At 32.9% G+C, this 18,367-nt stretch overlaps 1 protein-coding gene and 1 long non-coding RNA gene across 4 annotated transcripts; one reads left to right on the top strand and one right to left on the bottom strand.

Moving 5' to 3' along the window:
• Positions 1 to 486: 486 nt before the first annotated feature.
• Positions 487 to 4,494, top strand: LOC111718461 (uncharacterized). The gene is made up of 3 exons (XR_002769047.1): positions 487 to 578; positions 867 to 951; positions 3,787 to 4,494. It is a non-coding gene; the product is annotated as an uncharacterized LOC111718461 (long non-coding RNA).
• LOC111718460 (sec1 family domain-containing protein 2) lies at positions 4,454 to 17,068 on the bottom strand. 3 transcript variants are annotated; one of them, XM_023494064.1, is made up of 19 exons: positions 16,932 to 17,068; positions 16,402 to 16,574; positions 15,971 to 16,058; positions 15,027 to 15,090; positions 13,954 to 14,105; positions 13,094 to 13,226; positions 12,188 to 12,371; positions 11,785 to 11,823; positions 11,339 to 11,453; positions 10,521 to 10,633; positions 9,969 to 10,143; positions 8,588 to 8,702; positions 8,025 to 8,137; positions 7,482 to 7,606; positions 6,900 to 6,970; positions 6,730 to 6,824; positions 6,277 to 6,343; positions 5,274 to 5,319; positions 4,454 to 4,655 (listed from the first exon to the last, which is right to left on the bottom strand). In XM_023494064.1, the coding sequence occupies exons 1-19, from the start codon at positions 17,036 to 17,038 to the stop codon at positions 4,588 to 4,590; spliced, it is 2,043 nt and encodes a 680-aa protein (XP_023349832.1). In that variant the 5' UTR covers positions 17,039 to 17,068; the 3' UTR covers positions 4,454 to 4,587. The 3 variants fall into 3 exon arrangements, with proteins under 3 accessions (XP_023349832.1, XP_023349833.1, XP_023349834.1); XM_023494065.1 differs by having other exon boundaries at positions 7,482 to 7,600; positions 16,932 to 17,067; XM_023494066.1 differs by lacking the exon at positions 11,785 to 11,823 and having other exon boundaries at positions 16,932 to 17,067.
• Between the last annotated feature and the right edge of the window lie 1,299 nt (positions 17,069 to 18,367).

The following is an 18,367-nucleotide window of genomic DNA, read 5'->3' as shown; positions in this document are numbered from 1 at the left end:
GATAGATAGATAGATAGATAGATAGATAGATAGATGGAGGACGTAAAAGAGAAGAGAGTGGGTTTAGTGAACCATTATATCAGCCGTACTGCACTGTAAACAGATTCATCAGATTCAAAGTCTTTTTTTGCTGAAAGTTTTAGAGAAAAAAGGTTATTTTTTCCTAATCCCGGTACACGGATATTTCTGAACAAGTGAAACAACTTTTTTGGTGAACAATATTCTAGATAAAATTAATAGGTGAAACCTTTTTATCTGATCCACATTGGAAGATATATTCGTTTTCCTACATTCTGAAGCAAGAAATGCTCAAATTACTTTTTTTTAGAGAAAGTACAGATAAACGTAGTTGGTTTTCAAAACATGTTTTTATGGGTACCCTTGTAAATCGGACATACCCATATCATTGAAGGGTCCCTATAAATTACATCTCTTTTAGGGTATTCTACCAACTTGTTAAATGTGATTTAATATTATAAATTTTCATTTTTCATAATTTAAAATGAATTATTCTTGTTTCAGAGATATAAAGAGATCATAAGAAAAAATGGGAGCAATCAACATCGAATATTATCCAGGTATATTATTGAATATTATCCAGGTATATTATTGAATATTATCCAGGTATATTATTGACATAAAATAATATCAAACTGAGCAATTGGTACTCCATTCCCGGCACTTCAAGGGGAGGGGGGATGCTTATAGCACTTCGCGCAGTTGAAGTTAAAGAGCTATGTAGATCTCATTTATTTGATGCTTTAAAATGTACTCGTCATTTCAACACTTCCTTGACGTTTCACTTTCAGGATGTTATTTTTTATATCAAACAAAAATAGCTTTTGTTCAATAAATATGTTGTTTAGTTGACACGAATTTCTGGACTGTAGCAGTGTTCGGGCTCGGGTTCACATTCGTACTATTTGTTGTTCACTCTATATACACACTCTGGTAAGTGGTTTAGGGTTCACATTCATACTATTTATTGTTCACTCTATATACACACTCTGTAGGGTTCACATTCATACTATTTATTGTTCACTCTATATACACACTCTGGTAAGTGGTTTAGGGTTCACATTCATACTATTTATTGTGCACTCTTGTTGACTTTAAAAGTCACTATAGTAAAATAAAGAGATCTAAAAATGGATATTTCTAACATTTATTTAAAAACGAGAGTTTTGAAATATTTGCACTTAAGGCGGAGTTAAAATTGGTTGATTTAGAAATTAACAAAGGCATAAATGATGAGTATTTGGGGGTACTTCATGGGAGTGATGTAGAGCTTCATGTTGGTGGAGCAGATCAACAGGAGCATTGCGCTGAGTATCTGTGTCATCATCATAAAGGAGTCATGGGGGTGATGTAGAGCTTCATGTTAGTGGAGCAGATCAACAGGGGCGTTGCGCTGAGTATCTGCATCATCATCATAAAGGAGTCAAGAGGCTCCCTGTGCCGGAGCTGTTACCGGCTCAACTCTCTAAACCTGACTGAGCTGGGATGTGTTATAGAGGGGTGAGGCGAGAAACGGATGAGCGGGGTTTGACATGTGGGTGCTACATGGAGGAAATGGATAAACACGTCTTGAGAAAAGGCTACGGCATTTGAGTCGGTAAAATCGTCTTCCTTATATTTCGAATTTGTTTTAACAACTCTATATACACACTTTGGTAAGTGGTTTAGGGTTCACATTCATACTATTTATTGTTCACTCTATATATGCACTCTGGTAAGTGGTCTACGGTTCACATTTGTACTATTTGTTGTTCACTCTATATACACACTCTGGGAAGTGGTCTAGGGTTCACATTCATACTATTTATTGTTCACTCTACACTCTGGTAAGTGGTCTAGGGTTCACATTCATACTATTTATTGGGCACTCTTTATACACACTCTAGTAAGTGGTTTAGGGTTCACATTCATACTATTTATTGTGCACTCTTTATACACACTCTGGTAAGTGGTTTAGGGTTCACATTTATACTATTTATTGTTCACTCTATATACACACTCTGGTAAGTGGTCTAGGGTTCACATTCATACTATTTGTTAGTAAGCAGGGGTATAAATATGAACAATTGGACTATAAAAGTAAAGTGAGTGAGTGTAGAAGTAATGTTGTCAAAGATATTTTCGTCTTACTAGCTTGAAATGTTCTAACCTCTCCTTTATTCTTCTGTACAGTGCTTAGGATCCATTTAATTTTGATGCGGATCCGGATCCTGGATCCGCACTGGAAATCCGGATCCGGATCCAGGTAATTTCTTAGATTTTTAAAAGAAAATAATTTTCAAATTTTTTGTTTTATTTTTATCCTAAAAGTTAATGAACCATTCAGAAATTTTTATAATCTCTCTTTTTTTAAGAGTTCAGATTTAGGTTTTAGGAGAAAAAGTTTTTTTAGCAGTTTTTGGTTTCTATTTTACCCCTTGGATCCGGATCCGTGAATCCGCATATTTTCGCGGATCCAGATCCAGGAAGCCAAAATCTTCCGGATCCGTTGGATCTGGATCCTAAGCACTGGTTCTGTAGCATAGAGTCTGACGTCACTTCCATGAAGCCACTCTTGAAATAATAAATCCAGTTAAAACGATTTTTTTATTGTTTGTTTTATCTTACATTTTCTCTTTGTACAAAAATATTGAAAAATCTAATATAAGAAGTTTTATTAGAGTTTTTAAAAAACAAACCAAAACGATTAAAAACCTTTTTTCCAGTGCTTAGGATCCATTAAATTTTGATGCGGATCCGGATCCAGATCCTGGATCCGCTTTTCAAAAAAATGGATCCGGATTCGGATCCGGATCCAGGTCATTGATCAAAAAAATTTTTTATTTTAGTTCAAATATCTTTTCATACCTAAAAAAAATGTTAAACATTTTAACATTTTTTTATACTATTTTTCTACTAGTTTGCACAAAAAAAAACAGGTCTAATTCATATTAGCTTTTAGTAGAGGGAGGGCGTTTGGAATATCTGCCTTCAGGCAACTCCTTAGGTCTGATTTGAATATCTTCAGGGCAGAGAACAGTCTCTTTATACAGGGAAAACAAGATGTTCCTTAGCATCTGTATCTTTTTAGCATATGTGCGCCCCCTCCCTTTTCCCCCTCACTCTTACACCTTAATGTGTGAAGACTGAATTTGCTTAGTTGCAATGGGGAAAAGGGAGACTTCTCCCCCCCTCTTTAGTTATTAAAGGGGGTGGGGGGAGGGGTGCACGGTGGAGGTCTGAGTTAAGACTTGAGCAAGATAGAAACCTGAGACCCTGAGAATATTTTTAAAATCTGTTAAACAATTCAAAATAGGATATTTTTAAGGAAAAATTACGCTGTTTTGCACATTTTGAAAAATAAAATTGTGCTTGGATCCGGATCCGTGGATCCGCATTTTTTTGGGGATCCGGATCCTAAGCACTGGTTTTTTCATTTTACAAACGTAATTCATTCCACTTTTTATGACCAGTGTCCTGTATCAGTTCATATCCTCTTAAATTTTTAACAATTTCAACACAATTCCTAAAAATCAATTTTACATAAATAAATGTTTCAAAATCTATTTTTTAATGAGAACATATAAACACAGTTAATTCCAATCTAATGTTGCCTTTCTTAAAAATTATCAAACAAGTAATATTTATTCAAGACAGATAATTTGTGTATATTCAATTCATAAACATCAAATGTCAAAACCTTACTTTTGATGTCTAAAATTGTGTTGAAATGGTGTCTACACTAGGGGGAGATGAACTGATGTACGACACCGTAGTTATCTATTTTAGGAAATCCAAGGATCCCAGCACTGTATACCAACACAACCAATCCTTAGCAGCTAGCACTCATATTTACTGATATACACAGCATAACAGAGGGAACAAGAAGGATGGTGAATAACGACATAAAAACGGAAAAAATCTTTGAAAATCAAAATTAGTTGATCTCTGTATATAAAGTAGTAATCTCTGTTTGTATATCCGATCATAACTCATAAACCCCGTGACTGATTTGCTTCAAATTTCAATTGGTGACATCAGAAGAACCACATTAATGTTTTATTTAAAAACTAGAATTAAAATCTTAAATTAAGTTAGTTGAGTTTTTTTCCTGGACAACTTAATTTTCAGGCAAAGCTGGGTTCCCAAACTTGATGAGAAGTTAAATGATAAACGAAATATCTATACTACATCATCTAAGATCCTGAAAAGCTATAAATTGGAATTTTTAAGAACCTTTCACACATTTGCTAAACTATTGCATCAATTCAAAAAGGTATAAAAGTAAATTATAGGGATCTATTAGACTTTTGGCATGATAATATATACACTCTGTATAATACCCACAAAGGATAGGACTTCAGAGATGAGGGCAACAATTACCCCCCCCCCCAGCTTTCCTTAGAAAACATTAAAATTCATCTAACCTAACATTGTTTAACATTCTCCATTGTTATTTAAATATATATTATATCAATAAAAAATAATTGTACAAATCACAGGTGGTGTGAAATTCATTTTTTGAAATTCGAATGTGTTCTGGTAAAGTGAAGCATAACTCGAATCGAATGTCGTCTTCTGTTAAGTTATCTATCTATCTGTGAGGAGCGGGTTATTGCTGAATATTAGGTTCAACGAGTCTGCTGCAGTCAGAATACCTGGAATAACATAATGATACAGGGTGTTTAATAAACATGGGCATTCAGAGAAGATTTAAGATTTGAATTTGAATTCCGGAATGATAAATGGAGTTTATCCAGAGACTTGTACGCGGGCGGGGACTATAATTCTAATTATAATTATAATTCTAAATTCGATAAACTATAATCTGAACAAAATAACTGAAAGTAAATTTTGAATTTTTGAAGCTACAATATGGCAGATAACAGAATAGAATGCTCAAGACTAAGGTTGTCAATAATAATTTTTGTTTAAGTGGCCATTACTGCAAAGAAATGCCGTGCAAATCACAGACGATTTAAAAGTCGCTTTTTTTGTATCCATGTTTATTAGGACACCCTGTAGGTGCCACCAAAATACGAACAATATATAAGGGATTAGAGAAAATGCATTGTAATCGTATGAGCAATAGGATGAAGTAAACGAAATGAGTTTTTGCCACAAACTCTGATCTTTTAATCCCTATATCTATGAAACTAGATTTCGTAGACCTCTGATATTTAAAACCATGAATTCTCGATAACCAGGTTGCAAAGATATAGGGATAAGAACATTTGAATTTGTGGTAAAAACTCAATTCATTTCAGAGCTTCTACCTGAGCCTGCGATAGTAAGCTTACTCTCGGTGCCGAGGACAGTTTTCTAAAAAATAATTTAATTCTAGTTTCTTTTCAGGAAACATATATCTCAATTTTGTTCATCAAAAATAGGGGATATTTTGAAGTATAGGGGAAAAAAAAAAATTGAGGAAAAATTAGGAAAAAAGAAAAAGGGTAGAAGAGAAGAATTGGAAATGATGGAGAGAACGAAGGAGAAATTCGGAAAAGAACGAAAGAAAACCACAAAAATATCGTGGTAGAATTATAGAGAAAATCAAATTGCGCCCCGTGACCGGCGGGTTTACCGACGCTCTAGAATTCTCGTAAGTGAAGCGATCCGTCTGACATGCACATTTTTGGTCCTCGAATCTTGCCAAGATCCGACAACTTTGAAAATCACACTTCATCAATTAATAATGTATATAAAATCTTTAAAAATGAAAAATTCCAGCTAAAAGTTAGTCATCAATTTTTTTGCACAACCTTGACTTTGAAATAAAGCAAAACGCATTCGAAAGAAGAGAAATTCATTTTAAAAAAAGATAAGGATAGTTTAAATAGAGATATTTTCAAGATCGACCCATCCCCTGAGGGGCTCCCCACTCCATCCAAGTTAATTTCTGCAATTTACAGAACATTAAAACTAATTAAAGGGACTGTAAGCGTAGTTTTAAGTAACCATCTACGGTACCCTTAAAAGCTTTGTTTGATAGAAACTATGAGTTAGATATAAATGTTTAAAATCTCGAAATCTGATTAATCTCAATCATTGTTTCTCTACAAAGGTGACATACGCATTCCTAACCAACGAGGTTACAGTGTATAAATTATGGATGTACGCTAATCCTTTGCTAATTCTATAGGCCATAAACTATACCGAGAGCGTACTGCATATTTGTTTATTATAAGGAGGTATTATGGGTACCGTTGTGAATCGAACATTGCCATTCTTGCATAGAGGCTCACTTGAAATTACGTGTACAGTCCCTTTAAAAACTACCTGCAATTCTTTCATCTCTCCTGGAGTAATCCCTCCCACCACATAAACTATGATCCACGGATTTTGTCTAAATAAAGATGTTATCCCAGATTTTTGCGCCCACCAACAAAATTTAGCAAAAGTTTTTAGAAAATCCGAGAGTTTTAATATCCTATACCAGTTTGAACTCAATCTAATACATTGCTGTTTATTATTCCCAGCTTCAAACCAGCCAATCTAATCTAATCTAATACCTGGGATGCTGTTTATTACTCCATTCCCCAAACCAGTTTTCACTGGATTTAATACCTGCGATGCTGTTTATTACTCCCTGCCCCAAACCAGCTCAAACTTGATTTAATACCTGGGATGCTGTTTATTACTCCCTGCCCCAAACCAGCTTAAACTGGATATAATACCTGGGATGATGTTTATCACTACGAGTCCCAAACCAGTTTTCACTGGATGTAATACCTGGGATGCTGTTTATTACTCCCTGCCCCAAACCAGCTTAAACTGGATCTTATCATGGAGCCAAGTCCTCCAGTGTGATGGAATAAATCTGGAATCTAAAATTTAAAATTTTGAACAAATTTATTTTGTAACATTGTAAGAAAAGGTTGTTTAGTCTGTTCAGTGTTTACCTCTATACTGTTTGGATGATAGATGTCTTCTAACAACTGTTGCAAAATTCCATAATAATTCCCGTCCTCATCTAAATAAATAGATAAAGAACTTTCCAGTATTCTTTTAAGACAGTTTGAAGAAACAAATGCACAGAGACTGTGAATTATTTGAGTGCTATAATTACAAGAACAAAGAAACAAATGGAGGAACTAACGAAAAAGAAACGAAGAATTGAACGAATGAAGAACTGTTCGTTTTTGTTAATTTAGCTACGTCTATTCTTCCAACGAATTTAAAACGTAAAAACGTACTATAGAGAAAGATTCCATTCTTTTGTAGAGGAAAAGTTAAAAATTTAAATATTAGTGGTTTAAAGAAACATGGTAGTGGTTAAAACAGGCTCCCTCCCCCTAACATCTCTGTATTTAATTCCTGTGCACACCCCTGCATGTGGGTCGAGTGACTTATTAACTTAAGACCGATAAGATACATCATGAATGTCTATCCTATTCTACTCAAAATATGACATAAGTAAGATCTACTAAGGAAGGGTAGGAGTGTAGACCTATATACCCTCTAACCTACTCCTTGTATATTACCTAGTAGGGTAAGGTAGGAGTGTAGTGTAGATCTGTATGCCTGTATACCCTCTAACCTACTCCAGATATAGTTTACTATGTTCAAGGCAACCAGCTCATTCATTTCTTCCTCATTCTCCCTTAAACAAAAATTTCTTAATAATTGAAAATGTCTACAATACTACTAGCTTTCTAAAAAGAATTGTTTGTATTGGTGTTTTAAAGATATTTATTCCTAATTTCTCGATAAACCCTAAATAAGCCATAAATCGAAAGAATTCATCAAATGTCGTATTCTTCACTTTCTGATAATGGAATGTTGCAGATATTTAGTTTGTTAATTAAACGATTATATGGAGCTCTTTAAAACGCAAATACTGAGATTTACGTAGAATAGAAAAAAAAAACATTAAAAAATTATCAAGACGACATTTGATAAATTCTTTCGATGTATGGCTCAGTTAGGGTTTAACTGTATGATTTTGTGTGAAAATACTAGCCGTATTATGTAAATAGTTCAAATGTGTTTAGATAAGAATGGTTTCAATTAGACCCAATGGATACCTTTTAAAAAGAGCTTGAAGAATAGGATCCAGGTTATCTGCTCGACCCTCGGTTAGTATTGCTTCACCTAGGACGGATTTGATCCTCTCCTCCTCATCCTCCCGGAACTTCTCCTGGACATGGCGATGTGTATTAGTTTTTTGCATATAATTTTTTTCGAGTGCCAAAACTTGGAAAGTGTTAGAAAAGAAAATATTTATTTTAAACATTTGCTTTAATAACATAATGCAATATTTTGACCGTGACAAAAGATATACTCAAAAAAAAAACGACCCAAAAACGACCCAAACAACCCAAAAACAACCCAAAAACAACCCAAAACAACCGAAAAACGACCCGAAAACAATCCAAAAACGACCCAAAAACAACCCAATAATAACCCAAAAACGGGCCAAAATCGACCCAAAAAAGATTCAAAAACAACCTAAAAACAACCTAAAAACGACCAAAAACCAAAACGTTATACCGATCGCTTTTGCATTTTTTTAGAAAGATTTATGATATTGTAAAGTTTTAAAAAAGCAAGCCTTAACAGAATAAAGTTTTAAAATCCTGGAAGTTACCTGAATATGGTGAACACTGTAGATGTAAACAAGGAGCTGGATTAGATCCACCAGGGAGAGCTTGGAGTCTGCTCGACCTAGAACCAGATCTGATATCTGGGTCAGAACTCCGTCTCTTAGGAATCTCAGATTAGATTTGTCTGTATTTAAAAAAACCTCCGAGTCAAAGATATTCAAAAATATTCCAGAAAAGTTAATTGCAGAAACAAAATGTTGGAAAAATAATCATAAAATTTATCTTGAAAAATACTATAATTGTTTTTCTGTTCGGTTTTCTTATTTCATAACATTTTTTTAAAATAAAATCAATAAAATATGGTCTAGGTCCCTCAATCCTTTTCTAGGATAAAGATATGTGCCCCGCATAATTTTAAAAATAAAATCATAAAAATTAATTATAAATTTTTAAGAATCATTTAAAAAAGGCTTAGACGTGTCAGATTCGAATTATCTGTATTAAAAAAACCCTCACAATCAAAGATATTATAAAAGACGCCCGAAAACTTAATTGAAGAAACAAAATAAAGACTTAAGGAAACGTTTTTGATATATATAAACTTTTTATGAAGTAAAAGATGAACTGCAGTGTTACTTTTAATATTATAATTTTTATATTTACTTAATAAAATCATGCGAAATTATAGAAACTGAACACGACTTTTGAGAATATAAAGTGGGGATTGTGCCGTTGAAATTTACTCTTGCAATTTTAAAGATAATTTTTTTTTTTCAAAATGGGAGTTCCAGCAGTTTTAAACTCTGTACAGTGTACAGTACACTGTACATCTATATATAAATTTGGCCTGTCTGTCTGTTTGTTTGTATCCAATAAACGTCAAAACGGCTGAACCGATCGGGCCCAAATTTTTGTGGGACATCACTTGACCACAGGGAAGGTTTATGAATGATAAAAAAATGTGTTTTTAAAAGGTTTTTTGTTTTGTAAAAAAAGTTAAATTTTTTTTTTAAATCCGCAAAATTTTTTTTCTTTGTTTTAAAATGTAAACAAAAAGAACATGTTCACAATTTAAATAGAAGAGCCTAGAAAGAAGGGCCGAAGCGCCTTGAATTTCTAGTAACGTAAATATAGTTTGTGTGCAACCATGCTTTGTTATTTCAACTCAATCTTGGCTTTTTACTACTCAGTTCTTTTCAAGTTTATATTATGTTGTTAGGAAATTTAGTTAAGTATTGAATATTCAGGTTTGAGAGAATAATTAACGAGTCATTGAACTCAATTTTATATTTGGAAATTGAGTCCAATAAAAGAAAACAACTACAGACTTCAAGAATATCGAGAACAAGACTTAAAATGTTTTTCTATTCTTGATGTGTTAGGTTTTTTTTTTTTTTTTTTGTGAAACTGAATCTATGAATCTGCCTGTTATCCCGAAGATCTGGACCAAACTGCGAGGCTAGAGACTGTAACCTCTTCCTCTTGAGGATGTTCTGGTTGGAGGCCGTATTTATGAAGGCCTGGCCTCTAGAGATAGATCCGAGGTTACTAAGGATACTCTCCAGGTCACCTTCATACTCCTTCAAGTCATTCTCAAGTCCTTCAACCAAACAGTTTATGTAATTAGATAAATTACAACCCCTCACCCCCCTGCATCAAATCAAATCAAATCAAATCAAATCAAATCAAATCAAATCAAATCAAATCAAATCAAATCAAATCAAATCAAATCAAATCAAATCATGAGGTGTGTGGAATGTGGATTGCTTTAGGCTCCACCGAACAACCAGGAGGTTCAAGTCCCGACTGTTCTGTGGTTTTTCAACCCGGATCTGACCAATTAATTTTCTCCCGCTTCACTGTAAAATAAACCCTGGAACCTGGTAGGAGGGCTAAAAGCCATACCATAAAGTTTTTTAAAATTTTTTTGAGGGACGTAATTAATGTTTGGGTGCGTTATCGTTACATAAACAGTACCTTGGACATTCAAAATTTTCTTCTTGGCCGAATCTGATTTCTTCGGCGACGATTTGCCAAGGTTCTGATGTAGTTGGACTAGAAGCTCCTTCTCAGAGCCGTACACAAGCTCCCTAAATAGCGTTTTATCCGTTTGTAAATATTTTGGATTTTTTTGCCTTTCAGGAGAGACTTTTCTAAAAGTTTTACATGTTTCAAAATACCATGCATAACAAGTTTGCATTTACTACACTATAAAAAAATGTTGACTATGACATAAGAATGATTTTTCAAAAGGTTTGCATCCTCCACCTGTCAGTCAATATTTTGAATTATTTTGTGAAAGCAGACATTAACTGAACTTAACTTTAAATTACGTAAGACTAAACAGACTTTCTCTAGAAAATCGAAAAAATCATTAAATGTTCGTAAACTCCTTAAACCAGATCCAAGAGGTTGCAGAACGAGGGAGGGAAGGCACATCACACCTGTTTTTGGTCCGGACCACAAATGATGTTACAAGGCCAACTTTTTTACTAAAATCGGGTGCGGTGTGCCTTCCCTCGCTCCTCGCTTAATTGGAGTGACTGGCTAGGTTTGGTAGTTGAACTGCGAGTGCAGTAAAAAATAAAAAAAAATAACAGGATTCATTCGATCCAAATAAAACGTATTTGAGTTTTATAGTTGCTACATGAGATCGAAAATTCGCTCTTTTAAAATCACAAGGAGAGATCATTCTGGAGTCTAGCTCTCATAATTCGTTTTTTTGAAACTATGAAAATAATAACCCGGAAGAAAAATGTAACAAAAATTCTTCTGAACGAATTTGTTGTATATACCTAAACTCTTCTCTTTCCATGGAATCCTCTGCAGCACCAGGATGGGCAAGGCTCGAGGGAACGAATATATCCGGGTTGGATATTCCCAGCAGATGGTTCAGGTTTACACAAACATCTAGATTTGATCATAATTGTATTCTTAGCGCTAATCATAATGGATGAGAGTTTAAAGCTTTTTTATATTGATGGATACTTTCAAATCAGATGGAGTTCATTCATGAAATTTATACTTTTTAATTTTGGAAATATTTGAATGTTTTAGCAGATGAAAGTTTTAAGAACTCTTAAATTTATCCAATTATACCCCTGAAGCTTATCTGATTTGTAAGGGGTGGGGAAATAGAGAACTTTTCCCCCATAAATGGTAGATAGATAGATAGATAGATAGATATTTGACTAAATATTTAATTAAAAACAATTACAATTGCACAATTTTTACATTTTACCGTTGTTGGTTGATTTGCTGATGGTGATTGACCAAACCTCTGTAGAGTAAAAATATGAAGATGTTAGTTCCACATTTATTGAAAATATATTTCGGTCTGGGTTGACCCTCGTCAGTTCATGAGATTGTTTCTGTCACAAAGATTAAAAACGGTTGGTTGTTTCTGCAGCGATACATGCATGTTAAATTTAAATAAAACAAAATAAAACTGAAACTGAAGGAAAAGGAGGAAAAGGAAAAGTAGTAGATAGAGGAAAGGTATTGAAGAATAGAGAGGAAAAGAAGAAGAAAGGATTGTTTATGTTTTATTTTGTTTTGTTATAATAACAGGGGAAAGGGGAAAGAATCAAGATTTAGCAAGAAAAGCAATTTCAATTTGTACCATGATAATTACTATTATTTACCTAGTGTATGTCCTTCTAGCTTTTCATGGCAATCTAGAATCCTTCCCAGCATAGAGTCTACGAAACTAACCACAGTTCCACCCAGATCAAGAGTTCGATCAACCAGGATGAGACTAACTGAACCTTGAGCCGTCTTTCTTCGGTTCCGAGCTGGTAGCCAACTCTCCAACTGATCCCCAATACACTAAATATAAAATCTTGGAGTTTTCAAGAATTTTTTTTTGGTAAAAAAGTTTGGAGAGAAAGTTTTATATCTTTTTAATTAAAGCTGCAATATTCGTTTGTATGTCAAATACTTTTATGTGCACTCAATGTTTTCACTTTAATGCCTACTACAGTGAGTACTGTTTTCACTTTAATGCCTACTACAGTGAGTACTGTTTTCACTTCAATGCCTAGTACAGTGAGTACTGTTTTCACTTTAATGCCTACTACAGTGAGTACTGTTTTCACTTTAATGCCTACTACAGTGAGTACTGTTTTCACATGGTTCCTGATAAAGCAAACTTTTAGATTTCAGCTTTAGTCCTGCCATCCTTTGATTCATGCAGTGCTTAGAATCCATTTAATTTTGATTAGGATCCAGGTCATGAACGTTTCTTTAAGATTTACTGTTTGTTAACAAAAGGAAACTTTTATATTTATTTTTCTACCAAAATGTTGCACTGCATTTATAATCAGATTTCCTTATTCTCTAGGATTAATCCCACATAATAACGATGTTCCAAAACAGGGTTTCTACTTCCATACATTCATGTTTATACAAAAAAACTGAATGCTTGTGGTCTTTTTTTGTGGCATCTTAAACGCTATATACCATAAAGGATATCAATATGTCGGACGACCAGAGAAGGCATCATTATCCTTATCAATATTTTAAACAAAATGATAATCTTAAAAAGATACCTTAGAAAAAGGTCCCAGAGACCAGATATCCTCCTTAAGGCCTAGTGTTCCAAACAGAGAATGAAAATTTGTCACAAGTCGTCTGATCTCAGTTTTTAATTCATCAGGGTAGAGCGACCAGTTACCAGACTCACTAATAATATATTTTATCATAATTACTTTGTTGATGATACAAGGGTGATTTAGAAAAAAAGAATTACTTAAAAATCTAAAAAATATTGTGGATAAAAAGTAAACAACTAATAGCAAGTCTTTCCTGCTTTTACATACTTAATACCCAACATATCATTTATTTACCCCTCAAAATCAAATTCAACTCTGGAACTTCAAATCAGCTGCATCTGAACGAATTGATTGATTTCAATACCTAAAGGAGTTGATTGATTTCAATACCTGGAAGAATTAATTAATTTCAATACCTGGAAGAATTAATTGATTTCATTACCTGGAAGAATTGATTGATTTCATTACCTGGAAGAATTGATTAATTTCAATACCTGGAAGAATTGATTGATTTCATTACCTGGAAGAATTGATTGATTACAATACCTGGGGAGAGTTATTGATTTCATTACCTGGAAGAATTGATTGATTACAATACCTGGAAGAATTCATTGATTAAAATACCTGGAAGAATTCATTGATTACAATACCTGGAAGAATTGATTGATTACAATACCAGGAAGAATTGATTGATTACAATACCTGGAAGAATTTATTGATTACAATACCTGGAAGAATTGATTGATTTCAATACCTGGAAGAATTGATTGATTACAATACCTGGAAGAATTGATTGATTACAATACCTGGATAGAGTTATTGATTAAATGCCTGGAAAAATTGAGTGATTTCAATACCTGGAGGGTAAAGGTTGCCCGGGGTTAAAAACCTTCCAGTACGCGACACACTTGGTGACGTCGTCATGGAGGAGGGGGAACAGGGGTAGGTAAGAGGGAGTGTAGAAGCTCTCCTTGCAAGGGGAGCAAAAGAATATTGGATAGTAAAATACCTAAATAAAAAATTTAAATTAAAAGATATTAATCCACAATGACAGATTAATAATTAATCACCAAGTAGTATACAATCGAAAAAAAATAAATCATGGAATCTTTTTAGTAGAGCTTAGTTTCCAATAAAATGTGCATTAAAGATGGAAATTTATGAGTAAGAGAGATTTGGTAGAACTAATTAAGGCGTGTGCAATCTTATTGAAAGAAAAAAATAGTTAATGAATCTGTATACTAAAAAACAAAAATAATCATAAATCAAGTCAACAAAAAGAAAATCTGACAAAAAAGTTTGATATTTTCAAGTGATCCCTTTAACAATGGTACCATTTTAAACCTTTTTTTTACCTCTGCTGCATATATCCAACACATCACTTCTACAAAGAAACGACAATTGCAAATTATCCATTTTCGGATAGAAAATAAGGACATATTAGAAATTTTCACTTTGACATTAGGTTTAAAGGGCATTTAACTCTTCTCATGAAGACAATCCCTTTAATTTACAAAATAACCAGCTTGCAACAGATCTTTAGATTGAATGTCCCTTTAATTTACTGAATAACCAGCTTGCAACAGATCTTTAGATTGAATGTCCCTTTAATTTACTGAATAACCAGCTTGCAACAGATCTTTAGATTGAATGTCCCTTTAATTTACTGAATTACCGGCTTGCAACAGATCTTTAGATGGATTGTCCCTTTAATTTACTGAATTACGGGCTTGCAACAGATATTTAGATGGATTGTCCCTTTAATTTACTAAATTACTGGCTTGCAACAGATCTGTAGATGGATTGTCTCTTTAATTTACTGAATTACCGGGTTGCAACAGATCTGTAGATGGATTGTCTCTTTAATTTAATGAATTACCGGCTTGCAACAGATCTGTAGATGGATTGTCTCTTTAATTTACTAAATTACCTCCGCAGTATAGTTCCTATTACCCATCCAATCAAGCAGATTATCCTCTAGCCACGCTAAACCACTAAAAATAATAATAAAATTAGAACTCATCTTCACACAGAGGTAACCAAGAAAAATGGAAATAGATGTCGTCTTTTTTAGATATTTTCTTCTACGGATTGTCGCCGAGGGTTTTATTTTGTTATAAATAGAATTCTGGTTACCATTGTGAAAATTGTTTTCTCTGTCGCTTAGAAAAAATTGTTTTCACATCATCATTAGACATCTTTAATAAGTGAATTTATTCAATCAGAACACTGGACAAGATTTAAACAAAAATAGAAATATAATTTCACGTTTTTTCTATAATTTTCTCATTTTCATTCATTTCTCACTTTATTCCTCACAAACTTATTGTAATTTCCACAGATCATTGTTAGATTATCAAATTATCATCAAAATTATAATCTAATTTCCACAGATCATGTTTGATTATTAAATTATCATCAAAATTATAATCTAATTTCCCCAGATCAATGTTTGATTATTAATTTAGCATCAAAATTATTATTTAATTTCCTCAGATCATTGTTAGATTAATAAATTATCATCAAAATTATTATTCAATTTCCACAGATCAATGCTAAGTTATTAAATTATTATCAAAATTATAATCTAATTTCTACAGGTCAATGTTTGATTATTAATTTAGCATCAAAATTATTATTTAATTTCCGCAGATCAATGTTTGATTATTAAATTATCATCAAAATTATTATTTAATTTCCACAGATCAATGTTAGATTATTAAATTATCATCAAAATTATTATTTAATTTCCACAGATCATGTTAGATTATTAAATTATCATCAAAATTATTATTGAATTTCCACAGATCATTGTTAGATTATTAAATTATCATCAAAATTATTATTGTAATTTCTATCAATTACATTAATCACCTTTTGTCGTCAACGTTGAAATCTCTATTTGGAAACTTGGACATTGACAGAACATTGGGTTGGCACCATGTTATCAGAATACAGTATTCTGAAATATTTTTTTCCTTTCTCTTTTCCCTCAGAATCTTTTATAAACATGACAATGCAAAGACGACAATTACTATTTTATTATTTATCAATATATATTAAGTAGGAATCTCTGGTGTTTGTCTGATCATGGCTTTTGAACCTTTTGACCGATTTTTCTCAAATTTTAATTGGGTAACTCGTGAGAACCACGGGAATGTTCTTAGTCTGGTTTAAAATTCTAAGGTAAGTAGGTTAACTTTTAAAGGCTACAGATTAGCTTTAGTCCTGGACATAAAATGAAAATTGATTTTCTTTTAAAAATGTAATCGCCGAATTATATTTATTACAATTTATAATATTACCTAGATCACTGTTCTGAATAATGTTTTTAACAGTTCTCTCTGAGCTGCGTAGAGCCGGGTTACCCACAATGAAAACAGCTTTCTTTTGATCTGTGGGTGCAAACTCAAAACTTGAAAATTCTTTAACATGAGCCGCATTCTTCAACAGAGCCAGCCCTCCACACCAGTGTAAGCTAAACATTTCAAATATTTTTGTGAATATCTTCGTGTGTGCAGCTTGACCGAATTTAATGAATTTAAGCCGCGTTTCAAATCCACCAAAAATCGGTTTCAATTGTGCGCCGGCTTAAACTTTGAAAAATTAAATACAATTTTAAGTCGCGGCTCAAATTCTTTAAATTCGGCCTCAGGTCACTTTGTATTGTTATCTTAGCCAGTCCCTTTAACCAATAAGAAATTGTTACCCTTTATGAAAATACACTTAAGAGAAAGACCCCATTTGTTGAATTAGAAACTCTACTTTTTCAACCTGACCGCAAAATGATCAAAACCCTATGCCAAAAAAATCTAAATAAACAATCCCTTCATACCTTTCGGCCGCCGAATTTTCAATGAAGACGACTGCTTTGTTGCATTTTTTTGCTATTTCCTTCCAGTACACCCTAGAGACATCCACCAACTCCATCGAAGTACTCATAATACTAGTAAACAATTAATTAAGCATGAAAATGAGCAATAATTTAGTTATTCAATATATTAAAAAAGACATTTATATAGCCGGCCAAACGGCTGGACCGAATGTGCTGACTTTTTTGTGGACATTTCTGGGTGGCCAGGGGGTGTCTCAAGGCTTTATTTTTTAAAAAAATGTTATTTTTTTTCCACGGGCAATGTCGGGTCTTTCAGCTTGTTAAATATAATCCCTAACTGATAGAGCAAAAAAAAATAATTTTATGATTTCAGCAGCATCAATATTATTTAAAAAAAATAATCAGTTAATCATGAAATCAATAACTTGACTGAAGTGATACATTGTCCAATGTCCAATTCTTCCTTAAACCTGTCAATTGCTTATTAACTTTTTCATCAATTATTCTTTGATTACTTTACTATTAAATATATTTATTAATTTATCAATTAATCGTTTTTTTTCCGTAATTATTTAATAAAAAATAATCTTATATAATTCAATATTACTAATTCCATAATGGTTAATATTAAAACATATATTATGTTAATATGTATGTTGGTACAAATGACAAATTTTTTAGATTGAAGTAAAAATTATTGATCCGTGATCGTTTTATGTTTTATTCAATTTTGAGAGAATTTTCATCCCGCATTTTAACTCCGTGGCAAAAAAAAGTAACATTTTATACCGGAAAAGCAGGTTTCCCTTTTTATTTCGGGGATTTTAATAAAACAATTGCAAATATGTATGAAGCTTAAAATTGAATAAATTTGAACCCGTGTCAAGTAAGACATTTTGTAATATCTCTTTCAATATTAATAGCAGCCGGTTCTATTTTTGAACGTAGACTCATATAATTTGTTATGAATATTTTTCATGTTGATCTTTGTATTCTTAAACAAGTTAGCCTTGTCTTCCATATCGATTCGTGCTATGATCAGCATCTTTTCCATATGGGTCAATCCACCTCTCTTCATGATCATGTATGCAAGTATTTCCTCCGGTAGTTTTGATCCTGATGCTTTGATTCTGTTATATTTAGATTCAAAATCTGACATAAAATCCTCTACAGTTTGATTGTCTTGTTTCTTGCAGTTATCAAACTCCTCCCATTTTTCAATAATGTCATCAACTGCATTCTTTCCTAACTCTTGATCTAGAAAACCAATCACTTTGGACAGTCCATCTTCACTTTTCAAATCTTCTTCAGAGAGAGTTTCTAATACCCTTTCCTTAATATCATCACCAAACTTGGATTTATTTGGGAGAGACAGAACAATAAAGTTCCCTTGCTTCTGTTTAGGGAGGTCTGTCACATCTGCCCATGCACTTATC

The sequence above is a fragment of the Eurytemora carolleeae genome, unplaced genomic scaffold, assembly GCF_000591075.1.
Source record: "Eurytemora carolleeae unplaced genomic scaffold, Eaff_2.0 scaffold78, whole genome shotgun sequence".
Lineage (NCBI taxonomy): Eukaryota > Metazoa > Arthropoda > Copepoda > Calanoida > Temoridae > Eurytemora > Eurytemora carolleeae.
This window is presented reverse-complemented; position numbering and strand designations above follow the sequence as displayed.

What these genes read in the sequence shown, in the direction of transcription:
- LOC111718460 (XM_023494064.1), bottom strand. Translation starts at nt 17,038, where the DNA reads ATGAGTACTTCGATGGAGTTGGTGGATGTCTCTAGGGTGTACTGGAAG. An exon ending in GGGCAACCTTTACCCTCCAG is followed by an intron (nt 13,227 to 13,953) that starts GTATTGAAATCA and finishes ATATATTATTAG; the next exon opens with TGAGTCTGGTAACTGGTCGC. An exon ending in GAGAGATGAAAGAATTGCAG is followed by an intron (nt 5,320 to 6,276) that starts GTAGTTTTTAAA and finishes ATTATTTTTTAG; the next exon opens with AAAACTGTCCTCGGCACCGA.